Here is a 21,950-nt window from a genome sequence, read left to right on the forward strand (position 1 = left end):
GAATCTGTGGCTTTTCACAGCATCATACATCACTGAGATATGGGAGTAAACAAAACACGGGAAAGCAGTATTTTGAACAAAAGATCTTTTTTATTTTTATTTTTTCCCAGCAGCAATATAGGATATTTATATATGGGGAGGTGACAGGTACAATGCCCAGTTTAGGTGAGCAGCAAATAATCAGTCTGTGTCGTGCTTTTTCAACCCGCCTGTCAGCCAGTGAAGCACTGCTTTTGAACAAGGCCCCATACAAATGCCAGCTAGTAGCTCTGGCCTTGTTTCTTGTTTGTTTTTGCATTAACAATCTAAGATATCTATAAAAGGGCACAGATAAAAAATTCTGCAGAGTAATCATCCTCTGGAAATGATATACCTGCCAGCAAACTGTCCTATGTGCTTCCCACACGTATGGAGGCTTACACCCTTCTGTCTACCCATCTTCTTCAAACAGTAAGCATTTAACCCTGTGGTGGTTAGTATGTCTGTCTTTAGGATGACTGCATTTCTTTTGGACCTAATTTCACTGCACACATATTCATAATTCTTAACTGAAATTTGTAAGGCATATCAAAAATATCTAATGCAAAAGGTGCCATCTAAATGCAGTGTTGTGACAGAAAAAATGAAAACAAAACTTGCATGTTGTTGGCATGGTGGCTTACTAACAGATCTGTCATGAACATGTTATGAACAGTTTTAAGTAGAAATTGCAGTATTGTTTCAAAAATTCTCATTTCCTCAAATCACACACCAACCTCATTTCTTGTAGAATTTGACAAGTGAGGGTAGCTAATTTGGGGAGTACCAAAAACACAGAGTAACTACTTATGTTCCCTGTAGAACTGCTTGTATCCAAGCAGAAGTTCAACAAAACCAGAGCGGTTCTGCAAAACTTTTGACAGTATCTCATCCAATATATGCTTAGGCAGAAACTTTCTAATCTATGTTCACGAGAATATCACTGTGCAATCTAACACTGCCTAAAGTGTTTGCTTCCACTTTAAATAAATGTCAGTTGCTGTAAATACAGTACTTTGCAGATAAGCTGTGCAGAGCTTTTAACATTGACCTGTTTTTTGATATTAACCGGCACATAATAAATGCTTTTGGGAGGTTATTTTCTCTTGTCAGAGTCACTGTGACTTACATTACAAAATGTCAAAAAACACCAAAAAAAACACCCAATCTCCTTGGTAACAGTGTTTTTCCTTCCCTTTTGCTGTATGTTAGCAAATTAAAAAATAGTATTACTCCTATATAACACAATCATATAACGTTGATGTTTAAATCTTTATTGATTGATGTAAAGTCAGCACATACAAAACAAGATCAACATAGAAAAGTACTTACACTGTTAACATTTTGAAAGAAACAGAGTAAACTAAGACAATTTGGTACAGATACTGCAAAAATTATTCTTTGCATCAGTTTATTGCTTTGTATCAACTTATTATGAAGAATTCAAGGGGTATCCATAGCTGATATTCTAAGTGTTTTTCTCTTATACATGAAACTTGGTTTTTGCTTTTCAAAAGCACACAAAATCAACTTTTAATCTTCTCTTAGAAAACTGGCCACTGTTATGCTGTGCTGTACAGTCAAGCTGTGTAAAACTTGTCAATGTCCAATACAATCCTCACTGATGTTAGAACCGGGACTTAGTGCAACATTAAGGTCAATGTTACTTGTATATCCCATAAGAATGCTTCATAACACAATACTTTTAAAATGCTTTGGGGAAGAAGTCATCAGAGTTTTTAGGGTTACTCTTATTTTTTTTTTAATTTTCCTGCTCACAGTCTGATCTGCAATGAAAGGGTGGTAGGGATCTGAGCTTGTAGGCTCTCACTGTCAGGGTTGGAGCTGCAGCTGCTGCTGACCACCCTCATATTTCCACTGCAGGATGTGTATTTGTGATGTGGTGTGTGTTTTCTGGAATCTTTCACTGTTGAACTATCGTACTATCAAGTAGGATTTTCTCACAGTGATGCAATATGTATTTTCACTCAGTAAGATTTTATAATTTAAAATGCCTGCCCTTATGTAGAAGTACAGAAAGACTCATTTATTGTGCCAAGACAGTTTTTTCATACACTTCAAATTTGTACTGGATGCCATTCTCTTCCTGGACTTCAGCAGGGACACCTGGGTATCTAGAGAAAGGGAAAGAGAAAAAGCAAAGGACAAAAAGTAGATAATAATACCATTGTAAGTCACCAGTAATTTATCCGATTAATCAGAACAGAGAGTTGTCTGGTAAAAAGGAGATAAAAATTAATCCTTACCACACGAATACTAACTACAAACTATTTTTGGGAAACATGTCACATGTGAATCATGCTACTATCAGCAACTTGTATGTACATCTTTTTAAATTGAGAAAGTAGACATGCAAAACAAACAAGACGAATAAAAAAACAAAATTTTGATTTGAGCCTCCCACATTACTTAAAATGTTGGTAAAGGCAGAAGTGACATAGACACGTATTTTTTTGTTTGCTTTTGTCTAGATGGTCTAGAGGAAATGCTATGGTAAAGGCTTTTTACAGGTCAATGAGAGCTTCTTAAAGCCGATGATTGTTACCTGCTACAAAGTGTTCCCCTCTATTCCAAAGTTACTAAAACAATTTTTATTAATAGATACTCTTAAAATCTCTTCAGTTTCCTGTGACAGAATAAGAGTTTTTTATGAGTAATGTTGACATAGAGGGAGAAAGAAATTTTAAATTGTATTTGCTGGGTCAGCCTCTGTTAGGCTTCCATTTCAGTAGGGGAATTATCTGCTACTTTATAATTAATGTTTTAAGACCAAATTCTGATTTCAGTTCATTGACCAAAACTAATATATACAACCAAGAAACAACCAAGAGAAAGAGGGAAGAACTTTGGGTCAGAGATAATTATATTACACTAGACAAGGATATTACACATCACAGAGCACTTCAGAATATGTTAAAGTTGAGAAAGGTGACTCATCCTCCCCACTCACTTTGCCTCTCCTGCTTCCTTCTGTGCTTCCCCCACCTATTCTCTGCCAATTCAGTGCAAATCCACTCCTGTGCCCTAGGCTGTGAGCAGAGAGCCTGACTTGCCATACGTTCTGTCTGCTGCTGCTCTGTCATTAGCTGGAAACCAAAATAGGAGCAGCAAGATGAAGAGTTCCTGTACTTGTGTTGCTTTTTGAGGCATCTATTTGTACTTTTGGTACCTCCCCACTGCCTGTTGGATGCGATCTTGTTTGAAAGAACATGAAAAGTATGACTAGAATGTGACAAGGATAACATAAAAGAAACTGTAGTGAATGGCAGAAACTTAACTGTTTAATACTTGTTCTTACTAGGTTTGTTAGTAAAAAGTAAATTTTCACAAGAGAAAGGAATAGCCTTAGAAATCTATACAGGTCCAACCTACCCTGTTCTTTGCCTCAGATGATTCACCGAAGAAATTCAGAGGCTAATATACCACTAAACAGCATACTGAGAGATACAAACCTTAGTAAATATTTGAGTAATTCTACAGTGAGAGACAATAAGTAAGCTGCTTTTCAAGCATCTTCAAACTGAGAAATGCAATCCCTTACTGTAAGGGTTATGGGAGGCTGAAGAATCCAAAAAATTCAAAAATTCTGTCTGTTCTGAGTGTGGTATAAATTCCAAGATCTATGTAAAATACAACTTTGAGGAAAAATACAGTGAAAAGCACCCCTAACTTAAAACAGAACATGGCCTTAGTAGGGTCCTTACACATTCAGAATAAATAATTATTAAGTCTCCCTTCTGATACCTACTCTGTGAGAAGTTTGTAGTCATTGTAGTCAATTTCTGGAAAAAACGTGTCACTTTCAAATTCATGCAAAATTCTTGTCACAAACAATAGATGATTAATTGGCTTCTCCATTGCTGCCTTTAAAAGCAAAGAAAAAAATAATTAAAATTGAATTGCTCCCTGTAAAACAGCTCACCTATTCATGAAGTATTATTCTCGCTTAATGACATTTTAAATATTGTGTTAAAACACTATTTGAAATCTATAAGACAATACCAAATATACATTCTCATTTGAAATGCTATTTTCTTTACCAATTCTTTGAATTCTTATTGTCTGCTCCAGACATCACCACAGTAGTATGCAAAACAAACAAAAAAATGGATCTTAGGATAGTTTCTACTTATATTTTGCACACTAAAATTATGTTTTCTAAAACTGAAACTAATCTACTATTTATATACAAGGTTTAACCAAAGCACTGAAAACTGAACTCTAGATCTCCTCATTGCATTCTGCCCAGGAGCACTTTCTGAAAGGGTAACATCATCGTGTCCCAGTTTCACTTGTTAAGTGGCAGCAAGACCTGGTCTCAGAGCTTTGGGCTCTGAGAAAATTAATTAAATTAATTAATTAAGAAAAAGTTATGAGAAGTCCTGTGAGAAGAAAGAAGCAGTATGGCCTTGTCTCAACAAGTAATGTGTGTATTATATGTCTTTGAAAGACAGTAAATTTCAACTGGTGAGAAGAGGCCTGCACATAACGGTGAGTTTTTACAACGTTTTATTAATATCACTAAGGATTCATAGGCTACTTCTAGTCTGCATTAGTCTGAAATTCCAGTGATCAAGTTATATATCAATTTAACATCCAAGTTTGATCTCTGGATTATGGCAAAATGGTAATATGTTTTGAAAGTCTTGTAACAGCACCAAAGAGAATTTTCAGGTTCCTTGAATGAAAAAGATTATAAAGACAACTGTAAAGAGAGCTCCTCCCTAACAAATACACACAAACTCTTGAGTTAAAAAAGCTATCCTGGTGTCTGAGTACAACAAATTTGTTGAAATGCTTACAGCTGTTTCTCTGTTTCCCTTAATGGCAATCAGTAACGCTTTGTTAGAAGTGATTCACCATGCAGCATGCTATTAGATACAACTTTGACAAGTACAGGAACCAAGTAATTGCAAATTTTATCCAATAAAATTAATCGGTAGTGTTGCTGAGAAGCTCATTTCTAGAAAAGCAGCTCTATTACTACAGAATACCTTAAAATGAACGGGGTAAGTCACAGCATACCGATATCCATCAGCACTGAACTGATGTACAACTAGTTTGTATACAAATATAATTTATTTATTTATTACCTAAGGGCAGGCTGTAGAAGGAGAAACATCATGTGGAATGATCGAAGAATAACTTGCTTCACAAAATTAAAAAAACAACACCTTGTAAAACGAGTTACTTTTCTTTTGCAGTAGGGGGATAAATCCATTTCCTACTCAGCTTAATGGGAATTTTTCCAGGGCTTCAGCAAGAACTCTCTACCAGCAGGAAAGGTCAGGGAAGAACGCATGGAGTGACTGGCCACAGCTGCTGAACGGGCAGCTGAACTTAGCCCAACGGGGGCCAGAGAGTGGCCTCTGTTGTAGACAAAGGGTAACATAGGTTGAATGGATCAACCAGCTGTGTAACTGTCTGCCCCTGAATCAACAGAAAACATGCAAATGCCTTTGTGAGTTAGCCAGACCAGCTCTGGGGTCTGTATGTATACACAGCTCAGCTCAACGTAGAGCAAAAGAACCAAGCAACAAACAAAAAGAAGCTGCAGAAGAACAGGCTAGAGCTGGTTACAACCTACGTGTTGCTCCTCAGCATCATGACAGTGAGCACGTTACAGAGGTGAATACAGTGAAACACATTTGTAATGTGATTTGACCATGTATTCCAATGGCTAAAACTCTGCCAAGTGCAATTTTCACGTTGCAATTTAAGTGGGCTGCTGTACCACATCATGAGCTGACCTACCAGCCTGGCCTGAGTCTGACCTCATGGCCCTGTCCGGTCTCCCCAGCGCTACATCTGGCCCTGGTTATCTTCATGGAATATCAGGACAAGCTGAATTTTTCCCCAGTCACTAGCAGAACCCACCACCAGATGGGACAGGCACCTTTATGGCTGTGGTGGTTTTACCCAGCTGGGCAGCCGAGCTCCACCACAACCACTCTCTCACTCCCCCTCCTCAAAGGGAAAGGGAGAGAAAATAGGATGAAAAGGGCTCAAGGGTTGAGGGAATGTCAGGGAGATCACTCAACAATTCTTGTCACAGACAAAACAGACTCAGCATACGGAGATTAGAGAAATTTATTACTTATTACTAACAAGCTAGGGTAGTGGGAATTAAAGCAAACTAAAACATCTTTCTCCCCCCTCCCCCCTCCTTTCCACCTCCTCTCCCTGAGCAGCACAGGGAACTGGGAATGGGGGCTGCGGTCAGTCCCTGACGCTTCGTCTCCGCCGCTCCTTCACGGTCCCTCTCTGCCCCTGCTCCACGTGGGGTCCCTCCCACGGGATGCCCTCCTTCCCGAACTGAGCCTGCGGGGGCTGCCCACAGGCAGCAGCTCTTCAGGAACTGCTCCCACACGGCTCCGTACCACGGGGTCCATCCATCCCCCAGGAGCAAACTGCTCCAGCACGGGTCCCCCACGGGCGGCAGCTCCCCCCAGACCCCCTGCTCCTGCGTGGGCTCCTCTCCACGGGCTGCAGCTCCGGCCCGGGGCCTGCTCCTGCGGGGGCTCTCCATGGGCCGCAGCCTCCTCCAGGCCACATCCACCTGCTCCACCGGGGGCTCCTCCACGGGCTGCAGCGTGGAGATCTGCTCCATGTGGGACCCATGGGCTGCAGGGGGACAGCCTGCTCCACCAGGGGCCTCTCCACAGGCCGCAGAGGAACTGCTGCTGCCTGCCTGGAGCACCTCCTGCCCTCCTGCTGCACTCACCTTGGGGGCTGCAGGTCTCCTTCTCACTCATTTCTCACCCCTCTCTCTCAGCTGCTGTAGCACACCAGGCTTTTTCCCTTTCTTCAATCTCCTCTCCCAGAAGTACACCTAGTGTCACTCATGGCTCAGCTCAGGCCAGCAGCAGGTCCCTGTTGGAGCCAGCTGGAGCTGGTGTGGGGCAGCTGCTGGGCTCTGTTCACAGAGGCCATCCTTGCAGTCCCGCTGCTACCAAAACTTTGCCGTGTAAATCCAACATATCAGACCAAGAGGAAGAGATTTATAAAACAAAAGGATCACTCTTCTGAGTTCTTGGTTTGCTACATTTGAAAAGTCTGCACCCTCACTGCATTGTCATTATGTTCCCTCACTCCGTTGCCACACTGGATCTCAAAGACATTCTTGGTATGACTCTCATTTATTTTGTTTTCCCACCACAATCCACTGAATTATCCTAGGACTGTATTTGTACCTGTACTAGTTTCTCTTGGAAGTTCTCTTGTGAGAGTGTTTGCTCTCCTCGCAGGCTCGCCTGCTAATGTAGCAACTACAGAACCATTCAAGGTATTACAGTTTAATGAGATAAGGAAAGCAAAGTTGATTTTGTTTCATTTTAGAGCACAGTCTATTAAAACCATAGCTGCTGATCTGTTCCTTCAGAAACACCAGAGCCATTCCTCAGAGATGACTTTCCGAAAGAAAGGGAGGACAGGAGAGCTGGTGTCAGGACTGGTCCTTTTGTCCCAGGCAAGTCACCCCCGTACGTGAGCCAGAGTCCTTTATTACTCACATGAGCCTTTATATCCCTGTGAAAAGATTTTAGCATACCCTTGTCATTTTGCTCTTTTCTAGGCAACCGTCAACAGACCTGACTCTGAATCATACATCAAGAAGTAGATGACCTAGGAATTATTTTCCCCATAATTTCCAGCTGTATTGGACAGGCAGCCATACAAAATTAGTCTCTGTCTGCACTTAAAGAACTACTACCTTGAATTAGTTGTCCTTGTAGAACACAGGTTAAAACAACCCTAAAGCTCTACAACAAATAGCTGCACATTACAAGCAGTTTTCGAAAGTACTACATAGAAAATTAATCTTTTATAGATTTTATCACCAAACCGCTGCACACTGGAGGGCATAGCGACCAATTGCTGTAGAAGGGACGAATTAAATCCAGTCACTCAAAGATTTGTCCGTTTTAGAAGGACACATACATATAGCTTTGGCCTTCCCATCTTCTACTGATTACATAAAGTAGATAAAATAGGAAAAATAACTATGTGAACAACTTATTTTTCAAGTGTCTTTCTGCTTCTAGACAACATTGCCAATCCAAGCAAAATGCCAGAACAACACAAAAGAGAAAATTTCAAAAAAAAACATTCTGTCCACTTGCATTCTGTTTTTTGACTCTTAATATGCATATTGCAAGCTGCATTTTTGAAGCCACAAGAGCATTAATATATACATCACGTATGAAAAAAAATCTCACAGCTAAAGAGCTCTCGAAGTTCTAGGTCTCACCTGGGTAACACTTAAACCTTCTCTGTTGGAAGGGTAGCTGTGATAACCATGATAAGGTTATTCACCATGAAGCACCTTCAAAAACGCTTCCTTCCCATGTTCCCAGGGCTTGGCCGAATGAGGTAGGTAATACTGCTTCCTTCCTGAGCTGCTGAGGCTAAATATGGTGAGGGAGAGAACGCTCTATTAGCTCCCATCACCAGTTCTCTGCCAGGGACAAGAACGGTGCAATAAAAATATTGTATGACCTTTACTGAAAAGCCTGCCCGTTTTGCCCCAGCAGAAACAGATAACCTTTATGTACTAGACTTTCCTTTGTAAAGTGGAAAGAAGGGTCCATGTTAAGAGGGTCTTTTAAATTTTTCCCGCTACAATTGCAGCAAGCATCCTTGAAAAAGAACTTAAAAAGCAACTGCTTTCATAGCTGCATGGTTTGTGACTGCAACTCTGTCTCATATATTAACCATTTTTATTTTTTTTTCCCAGAGGAATGTTGAATTCGGTGTTAGTTCACAACAACAACCAAACAAAGAACGATAGGAACATTACACCTTTCCTTCCAGTGTTAAAAACTTTAGTTTGAAGAGTGTACTGGAAAGGCTGGATGTGTCTCTCTTAAGTCCATGAAAGCATAAAGATGCTAAACTAAAGAAAGTTCTTCAACTTTTACAAGAAATTATTAGTTAATCCACTAGTCCATTGCTAACATTGTGGTTCTGTTTCTTCTGATTTTATTTGTAACAAGGTAAGAGATAGAAGTATTGACTAGAGGCATAACTACATTAGTTATGGATATATTTTTACAAAACACAGATTTCTATAGAATGATAGTCCCATCAGCTGTAATGCTTTAACCTTGTCACATTTATATAGAAGAGACGTTAGGGAATTGCTTTATGATGGCTGTAATCTGTTCTCAAAAGACACCCGAAAGTCAAAGGAATTGTTAAATTGTCTTTCCATTGCTGTCGTTTTGTTCATAGAAATACACATGGGAAAATTATTCTGTAAAGAAGTATTTAGTGGCATTACAGGGCCAAAGTTACACTTGCTTACATTCTGGGAAGACAGCAATCTTCTCTGGAAACACAACTGCTCAGAATACACATCTGCATATTAAAGTAAGATTATAATGAGTTTGGTGGGACAGGGAAAGAAAATACAGACAGTACAACCACTCTCCTTCCTTGGAATTTACCTACATTGTCATGGCCAATTGCTGCCTAAGCCGTTCTCTCCATAGGCCAGGAGAACTTTGCCTATCATCCAGCCTGAAACCCTCCATAACACAATTTAGTGTATATCTAGAATTTAGTTTCCATGCAAAGACCTGATGTTGAGATGTTGCCCTTTATTTGTAGCTTAGTTTTTCAGTCTACACTTTGCACAAGGTAATGTTACTAGCTTTTAAAAATTTTAATAGGATTAAGCCGTACTAATTAGTTTGAAACAGAAATAGCAAAGAAGCCAATGCAGTGCTGTGCTTTTTGCACTGATTCCTCCCAGAGCAGAAAAATGCTTTAGCGTGACGCCCTCCACATCAATGGGTTCACACAGCTCAGATGAGCCTGCTCTTTGCAGCATGTTCTTGTAGCAGGGCTACAAGGAAACAACAACACACTGCACTGCAACATGCAAGAAGAGCACAGCACCTTACCACAGAAAAATGGGCTACCCGTGTAGCTCCTTCCTAAGTGGTTCTCAGTCCTTGGTCACATCTCTGACTGAATGCAACTCTTCAAAAAACGATGGTAACACACTTGTTAGTCTCTACTTCAGGATGTACGCAGTTTAAAACCACTTTGTCTTACGTGCAGGGAAGAGATTTCTTTTATGGTCTGTAGGAAATTCAGACATACTAAAATGTAATCCTTAAAATGCATATCTTAGTATATATGTATTAGTTAGCAAAGTTTGCGCAGGCTTGAAAAAATCACAGTAAAACTAGTGACTCAAATTATTAAGAAGTGATCTTTATGGTACAACAAAGATTTGAAGCTTAGCAAATGTGGCATCCACAACCCACTCAGGGCACGCAGAACCCAGTGAAGCGTATATGCTTAGTCAAGAAACTCTCTTTAAGAGGGTAATTAATCATCTGCAAGAGACTTGCTGCACTAAATATGAATAGCAACTTCATAATTCAATAATTTTGAAGAATGAAAGAAGGTAGATTACCAAACCCAATATGTCAAATACTAATACATAGGAAGACACCTGAGCATGAATATTAGATAACATTTTCCCTTAGAGATTACTGGAAATTTAATTTTCCAGCTCAAGCCTCTTTGTTGCATAATTTCCCCAAACATGATTTATCAGCAGCATCTATTTTATGTTATGCCCAGCCTAGGTATTAACTCAACAGCAAAAAAACCAAAACTTATGAAAGAAGAACTTTTCTTCTGTTATGAAATTACAAGTTCTCCAAATTTAATACATGAATACAATTCTGTACTTCAGCAATATGACCTTGAGTGTCATTGTTTGCTTCCGAGGCACCGAGAAAGCAACAAGCTGAGTAGGAACATATAAATTAGAAGAGACAATTTTAAATGTTTGAGATGCTGTAAAAAAAAATTTTTATCAAGGTGAAAACCTGTTTGACATATAGCCTGTTTTAGTGTCACTAAAGAGGCCTTGGTTATGAGGACCTGAGTCATACATTTTTTATTTTTTTAAAGTTTTGTTGCTAGCTTTTTCCACTGGTGGGTTCATTCTTTGGAGGTTGTGTTTGGCTATTTTTACAAAATAGGTTTACATTAAACACTCCAAAAACATTGTATCATAAGACCATTCCATCCACACGAGTAGATGTGTTTTCTGTTTTTGTTTTCTGTTTTTAAAAAAGCCACTGTTTAATATTTGAGGATATGCTGGACTTATAGTTCCTATTCCTAGTAAAATCTCAATGTTATTCTAAATCAATTCAAAATACCCAGTTTAATCCAATTAAAAAAGACTGATCTAATTTATATTGAGCAGACATCCTTAGGACCTCCAAGCAGCACTATTTTTCAGAGTCAAAGCCAAGTCCTGAACCTCTCAATTAAGAGACAATTAAGGAGACAGTATTTCCACACAGAGTGCGTCCACACTGGTGTCTCAGCTCAGAACAGAAATATGGTTTTGAAATCGATCTTCCAATTGTCCGCACTTGCCATGCTTTTGTTATACCAAGAAGCAATCTTGGTGTGTATGAACTACATTTCTTGGTGCTGAAACCAAGTCACAAAGTCTGCCTAAGGAACTTATCTGATATGCTCCAACTGCTAATAGGAACTCAAGGGACAATGAGTGAATCACCACCACAAGTTGTCCAGCACACATGCACTCAGTGAGCCAGCAAAAGGCTCTCAAAACATCAAGTGCTCATGCAAAACCATGGAGTGCCTCTCATGCCATAAAATGACTTTGTAATTGCTATGACCTGCTAGCCCTCACTGGGCTGCTACACTGCTCCTTCTTGTCCATGCAATCAATAGCAGCATCAACACCTTCCAGAACTCGGAAGACCCAGCATGGCATCACACTGAGACCTGAGGTAATTAAACTTGTAAACCTGTGCTGTGAGAAATCCAAAAGCTTCCTTGGAGGCAGTATTACACTTTATGGCCGTCTCAGGAGGTTACAAATCTTACGAGGTGATCAGTGTTAAGACACACTTAAGAAGATGAAGGCTGTCCTTAGCAAGACCTGGCACACCAACCAGCCACATCAAAAGCTTATCCCTGAGGACGCTTTGAGGCAGGAGGAGGTTTTTGAACCAGTCTCTTCAGTGGACTGTGGAAGCTGTTTTTAATCCTTTCTGTTTTCACTTCCTAATGCCAACACTACTCATCTGTCCCTGCTGCCACCAAAATGCAGAGGACAACAAGTTCCAGAAGAGACAGTTTCCCACAGTAAGCAGCTGAACAGAGTATGAGTGTAACCTGTATGAGAACATGGGATGGCCACCATGTTCAGAGCTTACCTTCTGTTCTTCACTGGACTTGAGGCAGAAACAAGCTTATGTTAGTACCCCTTTGATCCTGGAGAAACCCATGTCCTTGAGAACACAGGGAGGGTGGGCAAGAGGGCCACAAGCCACAGACAGCTGCACTGTATCTGTATAAATGTTCAGAAACAGGCAGGCTGTTTTCCCTCTCTCCTCTGTAGTCCTGAGGAAGCAGCTGCAGAAGCAGCAGCGGCGCCTTGCCTCTATCCCACTCCTTGCCCCTCTATTGCTGAGGTCAGCAGGCCAAACTGGAGACCATCTAGCACTTTTGCATGCCTGTGCTGGGCAAAGCAGCACAGCAGGCACCAGCAGTTCAGAGAGACAGGCTGGAAACCTGTGTCCCTTCCACACTCAGGCAGCTGGGAACTTGGTCCACCCCAGCACAGCTCTGTAGGTGCAGATATGCCAGGCTTGCGCATCTTCATGATCTGGGCAGGGCAACATGAGACACAGAGGGGATGCAGTATTTCAGAAAAGGAAGGCAATAAAACATCTTGGATGACCCCGTGCAGAAAGGATTCCTTTTCTGTCTGAGGTTCTTGGGAAACCTCCTGAACCATGCGCATCTGCCTCAGTTCTGGGGCCACCTGTGGTAACCCTTCTGGATTGCTGCCCTGGGCCTGGAACTTGGATGGGATGTGGGCACTGCCCAGGGCACCCACAAAAGGTGTGGGTAACCAAAGAGGGCAAAGGCATGGTCTTGCACATGTTCCCTACTTGTAACAAATTTAGAAATATGGTCTGTTCAATGACAACCTTGATCATGGTGGATGTCCCCAACCCAAACTGATTAATTGATCAGAAGTTGCTAAGCTTAGGAGCTTGTGTTAAAAGGCTCCAAGGAACAAGAAGACACACTCTTGAATAATGATATGGACCCTGCCAATGGCAAAGAAGCAGTACCAGCTCTTGACAAATGCCCTCAGTTGTGCACCCTCACATTCAATGCATCCATCCCTTATTCTCTAGGATCCCTATACCAGAGGGATGCCAGCAGCCTGAGCCAAGAAGTCCCGTGCCAAGGACCACTGATCAACCAGGGCAGAGCAGCTGCAGTGGTGATGACTCCAAGAAAGGCGCTGTGGCCATGCTTATACTCAGCCCTCAAGACACCCACAACAAGCCTGTGTGTGACAAGCTGTCCAAGGAGCTCTGTCGGAGGAAGTGCAACAAGGGTACGCTGAGCTCACCATTCTCTCTTGTGGTGATCCTGACAGAAAGACCACTGTACATTCAGGAGTTTGTGATCCACGTAAGTGGATTAGAGGCTGCACAGCTTGGGGTCCCCAGCATCTAAAGGGATTTAAGATTACCTACACTATTCCATCCTTCTTTAAAGCAGTGTTTAAAATATCACTTTAGAGTCTGAGTGCCTTTCTCAATGGGGTCATAATGGACTGGCTCCTCCTGATGCAAAACACCTCTTTGCTGCACTGTTGCAGAGCTGTATTCAAACGCAAAAGAGGATTTATTCAGCAGGCACCACAGTGTTACCTCCCAATGAGCAAGAACAGAAGCAACCCAGGTAAGGACTGGAAAAGGACTTGATGGTGGTTGGGATGATCATTTGCAGGAGAGACATGGAAATTCAAGTATGAGGCTTTCTAGAGCGAAGTGCTCTCTTCATCAAGGTTTGTCCTCATAAAGCTCTACCTACTTTGAAAGATCTGAACTTTGGGCTAAAAGCCCCAAACTGCTAAAAGCAGAAATGCCATATGCCCTCAGCATTACCTGCTTCAAACCACTCCTGCTGCACTTACTAGCTGAAGTAGTTACAGTCACTCTTCTCCATGACAGACTTGTACTTAATGAACACAAGCAGTCTTAAATCTTTGAGACATTCAAAGTAGTAAGATCAAAATAATGCTTTAAAAACAAGTACCTACAATTACTGAATAAAATGATTCACTTCAATTACCAATTAGTATTTTTACTTCCCACGCTTCTCTACATGGTAGAATGGAAATATTCCAGCAATCCATTGTGTATCTTCAATACAAGCACTAAAATATTACCTGCTGTTTCAATAGAAGTGTCTGGTTTCCATCAAACCCTTTCAAATAAGATCACAAAGATAGTTTGGATGCAGGAATCTGTATAAAACTTAAGATTTTTCCCAAATGAATTACAAATTCTTTTGAAACATCCTGAGTAGACACTTGAAAGAGGGAAAACAGCTGAAATTTTAAACCACATTCCTTCTGCTGATCAGCACAGCAATATGTTGTAAAAGTAGTCTTGATCAAAACTGCCTATTTATAATAAAACTAATGGTTAGTAATGGTATCAAAAATGGCGTTGTTTTCTATCAACCAGACACTAGAAAAATAGTTAAATTAAAAGCCAACAACATAGAATTTCCTCTATGAACAAGCAAAAATTATCGTTTTTTTACAGCACTAGATGAGTAAGTGGCTAATGTACAGAAGGAGTAAATGCTTCTGCTCACATTATGCATCAGGCAGAATTACATACAGAAGCCAAATCCGGTCTCTTGCTCATGATGGGCAATTATGCCCAATGTGAAGAGAATCTATCTCCAGAAATAAACTTGCCACTTATTACCAGGAAGCAGGCATTTTAATGGTTGAGAGTGAAGGACAATTTATTGCTATATAATACTTGATTATAGACTGAGTGCATTTGGACATCAAATGCATGGTGGGCTTCACCACATATGAAACTGACTATAAGACACAGATAAATGAAAAAAAATAGGCGGAGCAACAACAGTCTTTTACAGGCTATTTGCATATGCATGATTTTTTTTGTACAACTGTAATTACTAATTCTTTTTAAATTTTTTTTTCCAAAACGTATATTCCCTAAGACGCAGAGAAGAGATTCACAAAAGGCACAAACTGCAAGAAAGGCAAGAAATACTCAAACATGTATTTTCTCACCCTATATACAAAAAAAATATTAACAGTCTAATTTGCTACCAGGAGCAGAATGGCACTTTCATCACACACCTGAAGTCCAAGTGCCAGACAAGAAGTGGAGTACATTTCCTGCATACCTGAAATGACCAGAGGACAGGAAATGATTGTCCTTTATTGTAAACATAAAAAGGTTGCTTTACAATTCCTACTTAAGACCTGTTTTTTAAAAAAAGGAAAAAAATCAGAATAAAGAATGCTTCTCCTGATTGATGTGAAAGGAACTAGGGTTGATGTACGTTATCTTTTCTGTGGTACTGTTTGATGATAAGTGTAATTTATATGAGAAACTAACAAAAGAAATCACCTGAGAATTAAATGGCAGACCGTACACTGTGTAGGAGGTCAAAGGATGGCTTCAGGGACATGGATGTAGGCATGGAAAGCAGGCTAAATTTTATATGTGTGTAAGACAAAAATGAGAGGAAAAGTTTTGGGGAACAGAGAAAGATAGCTGAGGAAATACAGGGCAACAAGAAGATAGGTTTTACTTTAGACTTTGTTGCACACCTAATACCTTAATTAAGGAGAGGAGGAACTTTGCTTTTGAAGGAAAACAGGGCTGTTTATACAGGGCTTTGAGAAAAGAATATAGTGGCACACATTGTCTTTTTGGAACATAAACAGACACCAAGAGAAACCTGGGGAGTGGGAACAGTAGGGACAGCTGGTTGCTGGAAGGGCAAAGAGTCAGTTCCACGTTTTATCTTAACTAATCTCCTCTTATTTCTAACGTTATTACATGCCAGGTCTCTTTAAATACTCCTTTCTTATTTGTACAACCGTATACAATGTAATACTTTAGCTTAAAGCACTGTACTGGTTTTCTTTGTTCTTATATCCTCTGCAGAGCCAGTCTACTTGGACAGTAAAATAAACGAAACAATATGGGTCTTGGTGTAAAAACCTAGCAATTTAAATAGTTAACAAAAGCTCTCAAAAGCACAATGACTGTATGACATTGCAAGAGCAACATTTGCTACTTGGACAGGTATTTTAAACTTCTGAGTTGAATATTACTCTTTAAGACTTGCTCTGCTGGAGTCACTGGAGTTTTCTAGGTCACTTGAGTAAAAAAAAAAAAAAAGGCTTACTCCTGTACTTTGTAAAGTGGAAATAATTTTGGCCTTCCTTCTTCCATCACAGAAAATTAATAATTTAAGAGTACTATAAATGTACCTTATAAACTGAAGTGCCTCCAACGATCCACACCATGTCTACTTTACTCTTTAATTCCGGTGAATCCAGAAGAGCTAAGGCATCATCCAGACTTTTGGAAAGATAATGTGCTCCTTTTGGGGTTTCCCTAGGAAAACCAAAGTTTTATTAAAGGACCATTTGTCACAATAATCAAAACAATCACGGCATACAGTGTATTTCACTGAATTTACAAGTGACTACATGTTTCTCATTAGTTCACTATTTTGAAATGTCTATTACTGCTAAACTGATAGAATTCTCAGCTCACTGCAGGATTGCTTAACAAATCAAAATCTAACCCTAACTGTGACTTAAGAGGCACTATAAATTATAGACCTGATTTTTTAATCAAGTTTTTAAAAAAGCATAACTGGGGAATGTAGATATCCATATATTAAAATATAGATTTTTACTTGAATTCTAGAATTAATATTCTAGTTAGGAATTAATATTCCATTCAGCAAAACAAGTCAAAAAGTCCTTATCACCCCCCCAACCTCTCCTTTCAGCCTCAAACTCACTAACAACTTCCAAAGCAATAAACCGTTACAGGTGGACATTTTTATTTAAGAATACTTCAATTGTGGGTGATGTATTCAGAAAGACAGCTCTGAGAAAGGACAGGTTCATATACATTCGATGTTAATAAAAATAAACTTCAAAGAAATGATTGAATTCATCAATGTAACTAGGTACTAGAGAAATATAATTAAATATATGAGTCCAAAGGAATATTGGAAAGTGTCAGATGGTTTGTGTGTAGAGCTAGGACTTCTATTTATTATGTGAAGTAGTAATAATTGTTTTGTGAAGTGATTAAAAAATAAAATAAAAATATTAAAGAAATTAAAGGTAGTGATATTACTCAATCAATAGTAGAGGTGCTTCCTAACCAGAGATAGAACATGTTACATTGAGAATGACTTTATGAGGTACTGTTATACATATCTTTAAGCACAGCTTTGTTATGTTTTACAGGCTTATTATTCATTATACATACTTGAGCTCCCTGCTGAGCACTATATTAATTCTGTCTTTTAAAGGACGATGCTTCTCAGGAATGGAGAACCAGGTTTTTTTACCCATTATCAGTGCATTCTGTTTACCTGAGGAAGAGAGAAAGCATTTATTTAAATGGTATTTTTGCTCTGTACTAAATTTGTTTAGTTGCTCAGTGACATCTGCTGGACTTTCCCTCCCCCTTCCGAAATCAATTTCACCAGTTAACAAAAGTACATGCTCATGCCCCAATTCTGAAATGAGTCACAGGCACAAAAGAACAGCTTTGTGGCCTCAAAGCGTTGGCAGGCAGTTGACACCAATGTAATCTTATTCACACTGTAAACCTGCAAAATTTAAATTAAAAACAACATCAACAAAAAACCAACAACCAAAAAAACCACACACAAAAGGCATGTCACTGTCCATTACATAAACACGGGCTCTGCTAGTTATGAAGCCAAATTCATCTCCATGTGTGGGACCAACTCACAACGTCAGAGTTCTTAAAGAATGAATAAACATTTTTGGTCTCTTCTTAAATGCAAAAGTGGCATTCAGTACTTGACTTGGTGTTTGCATGTTCCAGCATTCCAATTATTTGATCAGAAATAGTTACCAGGTTTGAGAGTTATTAAAAAAAAAAGCAGCCAGGTAAAAAGACAACTTTTGGGAGAAGAACCAGCCAAACTAAATTTAAAGCAGGTGTCCGACAGATGTTCAATCATATCCTAAAACTCACCCTTCAGTATTATTTCTGACCAAACACAAAGATGCATAATCCAATTATCTCTCACACACATCCTCTTGAGCAGAGGGCTATCAGCACTTCCCTTCATTATTAGCAAGTGGTGTTGTCAGAGAAATAAACATGGAGGTTGAGACTCACAAAAGGCAGGAGGAAGCTTATTACTGTGCTACAAAGCAGGAGGGATTCTGTTGAAAAGAAAAGAGCATTTGCACACAGCTACATTCTCTGCTTCTTGGCACACCAGAGAACTGATGTTCCAGCTGTCCATGTGCCATGCCTAAACACCCTTGTCCTGCAGATAAGCTGCACGAGCAAATATCCAAAGAGATGTACAGCACTGTCAGTTTAGTTTTTTTTAGCAGAGACCACTAGCAGAAAACACAAAAGTTCTGAAAAGCATGTTTTTCCTCATAGAGATTCACAGAGGGACACCCAAGAGGTCAGAACAAATATTTATCTAGACCAATATCTAATTTACAGTAGTGGTCAGTGCAGGTAGACAAGCAGACTAAAAGCAAGATCAGGTGATACTTCTCCATGGTTTACTTCCCCTTTTGAAAAATCAGTGACTGATCACTTTTTTGAGCTAAAGGTGGTAGCCTTGCTGTAAAGATTTATGGCAGCGTTATCCATTACAAGGTCTGTTTACAAAGAAACTTAACTGCCTGACATTTAAGATCATATCTTATCAAAAGATTTGCAAGCAGGATGGAGCTTTTTTTTTTTTAATTGTATTTAAAATATCTTCTTATTTTTCTTTTTTTGGTGATGGGTTATTTGTGCGAGGTAAGGTGGAAACTGTAGATAAATAAAAAGACTTATGTTCTGTCCTTTTAGTATACAAGGGTGCAACGGGCTCTATCAAATTTCAAAAACACAAGTAAAATCCTTAAGACTGTTGGACATGAGATTACACAGTCTTTGTGGAGTATGGAACAGACCTTCAAATCAGAAAGTGGGAATATGTCACTTAAACATGGGCACGTGTTAGGCTTCCCAGAAGTTTTGTGAACAAGTAAATTTTGCCATACAGTATATTTAATAGCAGTGTGGGAAAAAGAAAAAAAACAGGAGAGTAACCCTATTGACTAACAGAAGCAGCAAAAAAACAGAGGGTAAGCCTGTTGTCTGTCATGGCCCTGATCCCACCAGCTGCAGAGAGCTCAAGTGGCTTGGAGAGGTCCGAACCTTCCTCTCCCGATGCCTCCTTCCCGCTCCTACCGCGTACCTTGCACTGGCCGTTCCAGCAGATGCCCAACCAGTAAGTACCCTGGTTGGTCTACTGGGTTATAGAATTGAAATGGCTCAAACAAAAATCAAACCAACATTAAAGACCATGTGAGAGGGGAGCAGGGATAATGCAGCAAGGCTTCACTCTCCTCCAGCAGAAAAAGCCAGAACAAGCTGGCTGTTTCCAGCCCCTGCATTCCCGTATCCACTGGCTGGTGCTGATTTCCACAACCTTTTTGACCCTTCAGTAACTGCCTTTGTTTCACCAAATCGTCTGTGATATTACCTTGCTGCAAAGATCTCATTGGGCCCCCCGAACATTATTGCTACATATTACCAGTACAGTTACATATTACTCTGTGCAGATATACTGTATATTGCTGTAGTATTGGTGCTGCATATGAACAGTACACTTTGGGTTTTCTGGCACGCTGGGATGGCTTCAGCACCCAGACAAACAAGCAAAACTAATGTCACAAGGGTCAGAGTGGTGTAATGAATGGCCAAGGCTGAACTATACAGCAAACAAGTCAGATAAGCTATCACAGCCTGAAAAAAATAAAAATAAAAAGCCTGCTAATAATTCAGCACATAATAACTTTGCCATTTTATACTTGTTCAGGGTTAGAGCTGTAGGCAGACTCTTGTCTTCTACCCTGCTGGGGTAGCAGGACTTTGATTTTATTTATTGGACTTTATTTTTTTGATTGTATTTATTGGACTTTGATTCATCTCCAGTTTCCCCACTTAGCTGAAACAACCTGCAGATGGCATTTTTATAAAGTGGTAAAGTACTTTTGGGTAAAAAAATAATCTTCTTTTGTCTTATTTATGTCAAAACACAAATTGGTTCTTTTGAAGCATAAGACATATGAAAAAGAAAGTGCGCTAGGTAATTCTATGCCTACTTTTATTATGAAACAAGGATGATGGTGAGGCTTAGGAGGGTGTGGAAGGGCAGGCTGTTTGCAGAAGCCTAACTTTTGTGATAAATTAGCGGGTGTTTGTTCATTGTCTCTAAAAGGAATGCAGAGAATATACTGAGAAGATAAGGTTTCACAATTTATGGCCTTGTTAAGGGGGAGGATTAAGAAAGTAGATAGTGGGGAAGGGGATGCTGGGCAAACATCCTTGATGAAATAAAGACTCTGTGATCGCAAGGCATCGCTTCACTACCCCCTTTCCTGAGCACGAGCATAACGCATGAACACTGAGAGAGGAGCGACGACCCCCCCCACCAACGGACTGCGCAGCCTCAAGAGATTCAACAGGAACTTGGATGCTATAAAACAGCGATGCGAAAAAAGGAAAGTTGCGTGCTGTGGCGGAGCGGAGACTCCCTGGCCGCCCAGCGCTGTTTTGCTTGTGCCTGCTTACTTAATTAATAAAATATTTTTGATAGACCAGAAAATTGCGTGGTCTGACTTATGACAACTTTGAGGCGACTGAAGTGAAATTACCTGTTTTCTGTGACCGACACCACACGAACCTAACAACAGGGTGCCCACTGCACCTCGAAACACATTACCTTTCACGTGGGACGTGGTGGTCATTCTCTGGAAGTACTTGTACTCGTTCCTGACAAGAGAACGAGCAGAGGGTTACGAGGGTTTAGGATTAAATTGCATTTCTGTGACTGGAGACGGCTGCACGGCAGCGCCGGGCGGAGGCGGGAGGGAGTGAGGGAGCCGAAGGGCAGGGAGCAGGCCCAGCTCGGTGCCCTGCCCGGAGCGGAACCTTTGGCCCCGACCCCGCCTGCATGGGGCTGCTCTCGGCCGGGACCCCCCCCCCAAGCGCCCCCCCAGCCCCTCGGGGCTCCTCACACGGCCCCGACCCGCGCAGCACCCAGCACCACGCCGTGCATTTTTCCCGCCTCCCACTCTGGACTACATCTCCCAGCGCGCACCGCGAGGCCCGGCAGCCCATGCCGGCCCGCAGCGCGCCGCGGGGCACGCTGGGACTCGTAGTCCCCCCCCCCCGGCATACCGCAGCGCCGGTCCCGCCGTACCTCAGCGGCGGCCAGGGCAGGGTGCCGTCCTTCCCGATGCCCATGTTCTGGCACACGGCCACGATGGAGTTGAGCGAGCGCACCATACCCTCCGCCGCCGCCACCGACACCACCCCGAGACTCGCGGCGCAGCGGCGGGGCGGGCCCGGGGCGGGCGCTCTGAGGGCGCCACATCCGGCGGGGGCGGCGCGGCCGGGTCCGAGGCCTTGTCGTGAGTGCCGTGGCCATGCCCCGGGGGCGGCGGCGGGACCGCGGCGGTGGCTGCGGAGGCGGTGTCGGCCATCAGCCGGTGCTCAGCCGCTTCTTCGGGCCGGCGGCGAGCGGCGCGGAGCCGGTGCGGGGCGGCAGTGGTCGGGGGGCTGGGGATTTGGGGCTTGGGGCCGCGCCGCCGCGTGGTCTCCCCGCCGTGAGTGGGGTTTGGGGTGCCTCCCCCCTCCCCTCATGGCCCTGCGTGGGTGTTTCAGCCTCTTCCTCTCGTCTTTGGGACGAGGTTGCTGTGGGAGGTGTGGATGCGGCGCGGGGAGGTCGCAGGTTGAGCC

General features: G+C 41.5%; 2 protein-coding genes across 8 annotated transcripts in view; one reads left to right on the forward strand and one right to left on the reverse strand.

Moving 5' to 3' along the window:
• Nucleotides 1-1,271: 1,271 nt before the first annotated feature.
• On the reverse strand, nucleotides 1,272-21,585 carry DHFR (dihydrofolate reductase). Of its 4 annotated transcripts, XM_035567562.2 has the most exons (6): nucleotides 21,412-21,578; nucleotides 20,932-20,981; nucleotides 17,424-17,529; nucleotides 16,403-16,529; nucleotides 3,788-3,903; nucleotides 1,272-2,153 (listed from the first exon to the last, which is right to left on the reverse strand). In XM_035567562.2, exons 1-6 carry the CDS (start codon nucleotides 21,495-21,497, stop codon nucleotides 2,066-2,068), a joined length of 573 nt encoding a protein of 190 aa, XP_035423455.1. In that variant the 5' UTR covers nucleotides 21,498-21,578; the 3' UTR covers nucleotides 1,272-2,065. The 4 variants fall into 4 exon arrangements, with proteins under 4 accessions (XP_035423455.1, XP_035423458.1, XP_035423457.1 ...); XM_035567565.2 differs by lacking the exon at nucleotides 3,788-3,903 and having other exon boundaries at nucleotides 21,412-21,583; XM_035567564.2 differs by lacking the exons at nucleotides 1,272-2,153; nucleotides 3,788-3,903 and adding an exon at nucleotides 7,233-7,566 and having other exon boundaries at nucleotides 21,412-21,584.
• The window catches only part of MSH3 (mutS homolog 3), a 114,464-nt gene continuing 114,079 nt past the window's right edge, over nucleotides 21,566-21,950 (forward strand). For 2 of the 4 annotated variants that reach the window (XM_035567560.2, XM_050716226.1), the window contains exon 1: nucleotides 21,571-21,745. In XM_035567560.2, the coding sequence (XP_035423453.1) occupies nucleotides 21,638-21,745 (108 nt within the window). In that variant the 5' untranslated portion in view covers nucleotides 21,571-21,637. Of the gene's footprint in view, nucleotides 21,746-21,950 lie in introns of all 4 variants that reach the window. The other 2 variants (XM_035567559.2, XM_035567561.2) reach the window with 2 other exon arrangements.

This window comes from Cygnus atratus, chromosome Z (assembly GCF_013377495.2).
Source record: "Cygnus atratus isolate AKBS03 ecotype Queensland, Australia chromosome Z, CAtr_DNAZoo_HiC_assembly, whole genome shotgun sequence".
NCBI lineage: Eukaryota > Metazoa > Chordata > Aves > Anseriformes > Anatidae > Cygnus > Cygnus atratus.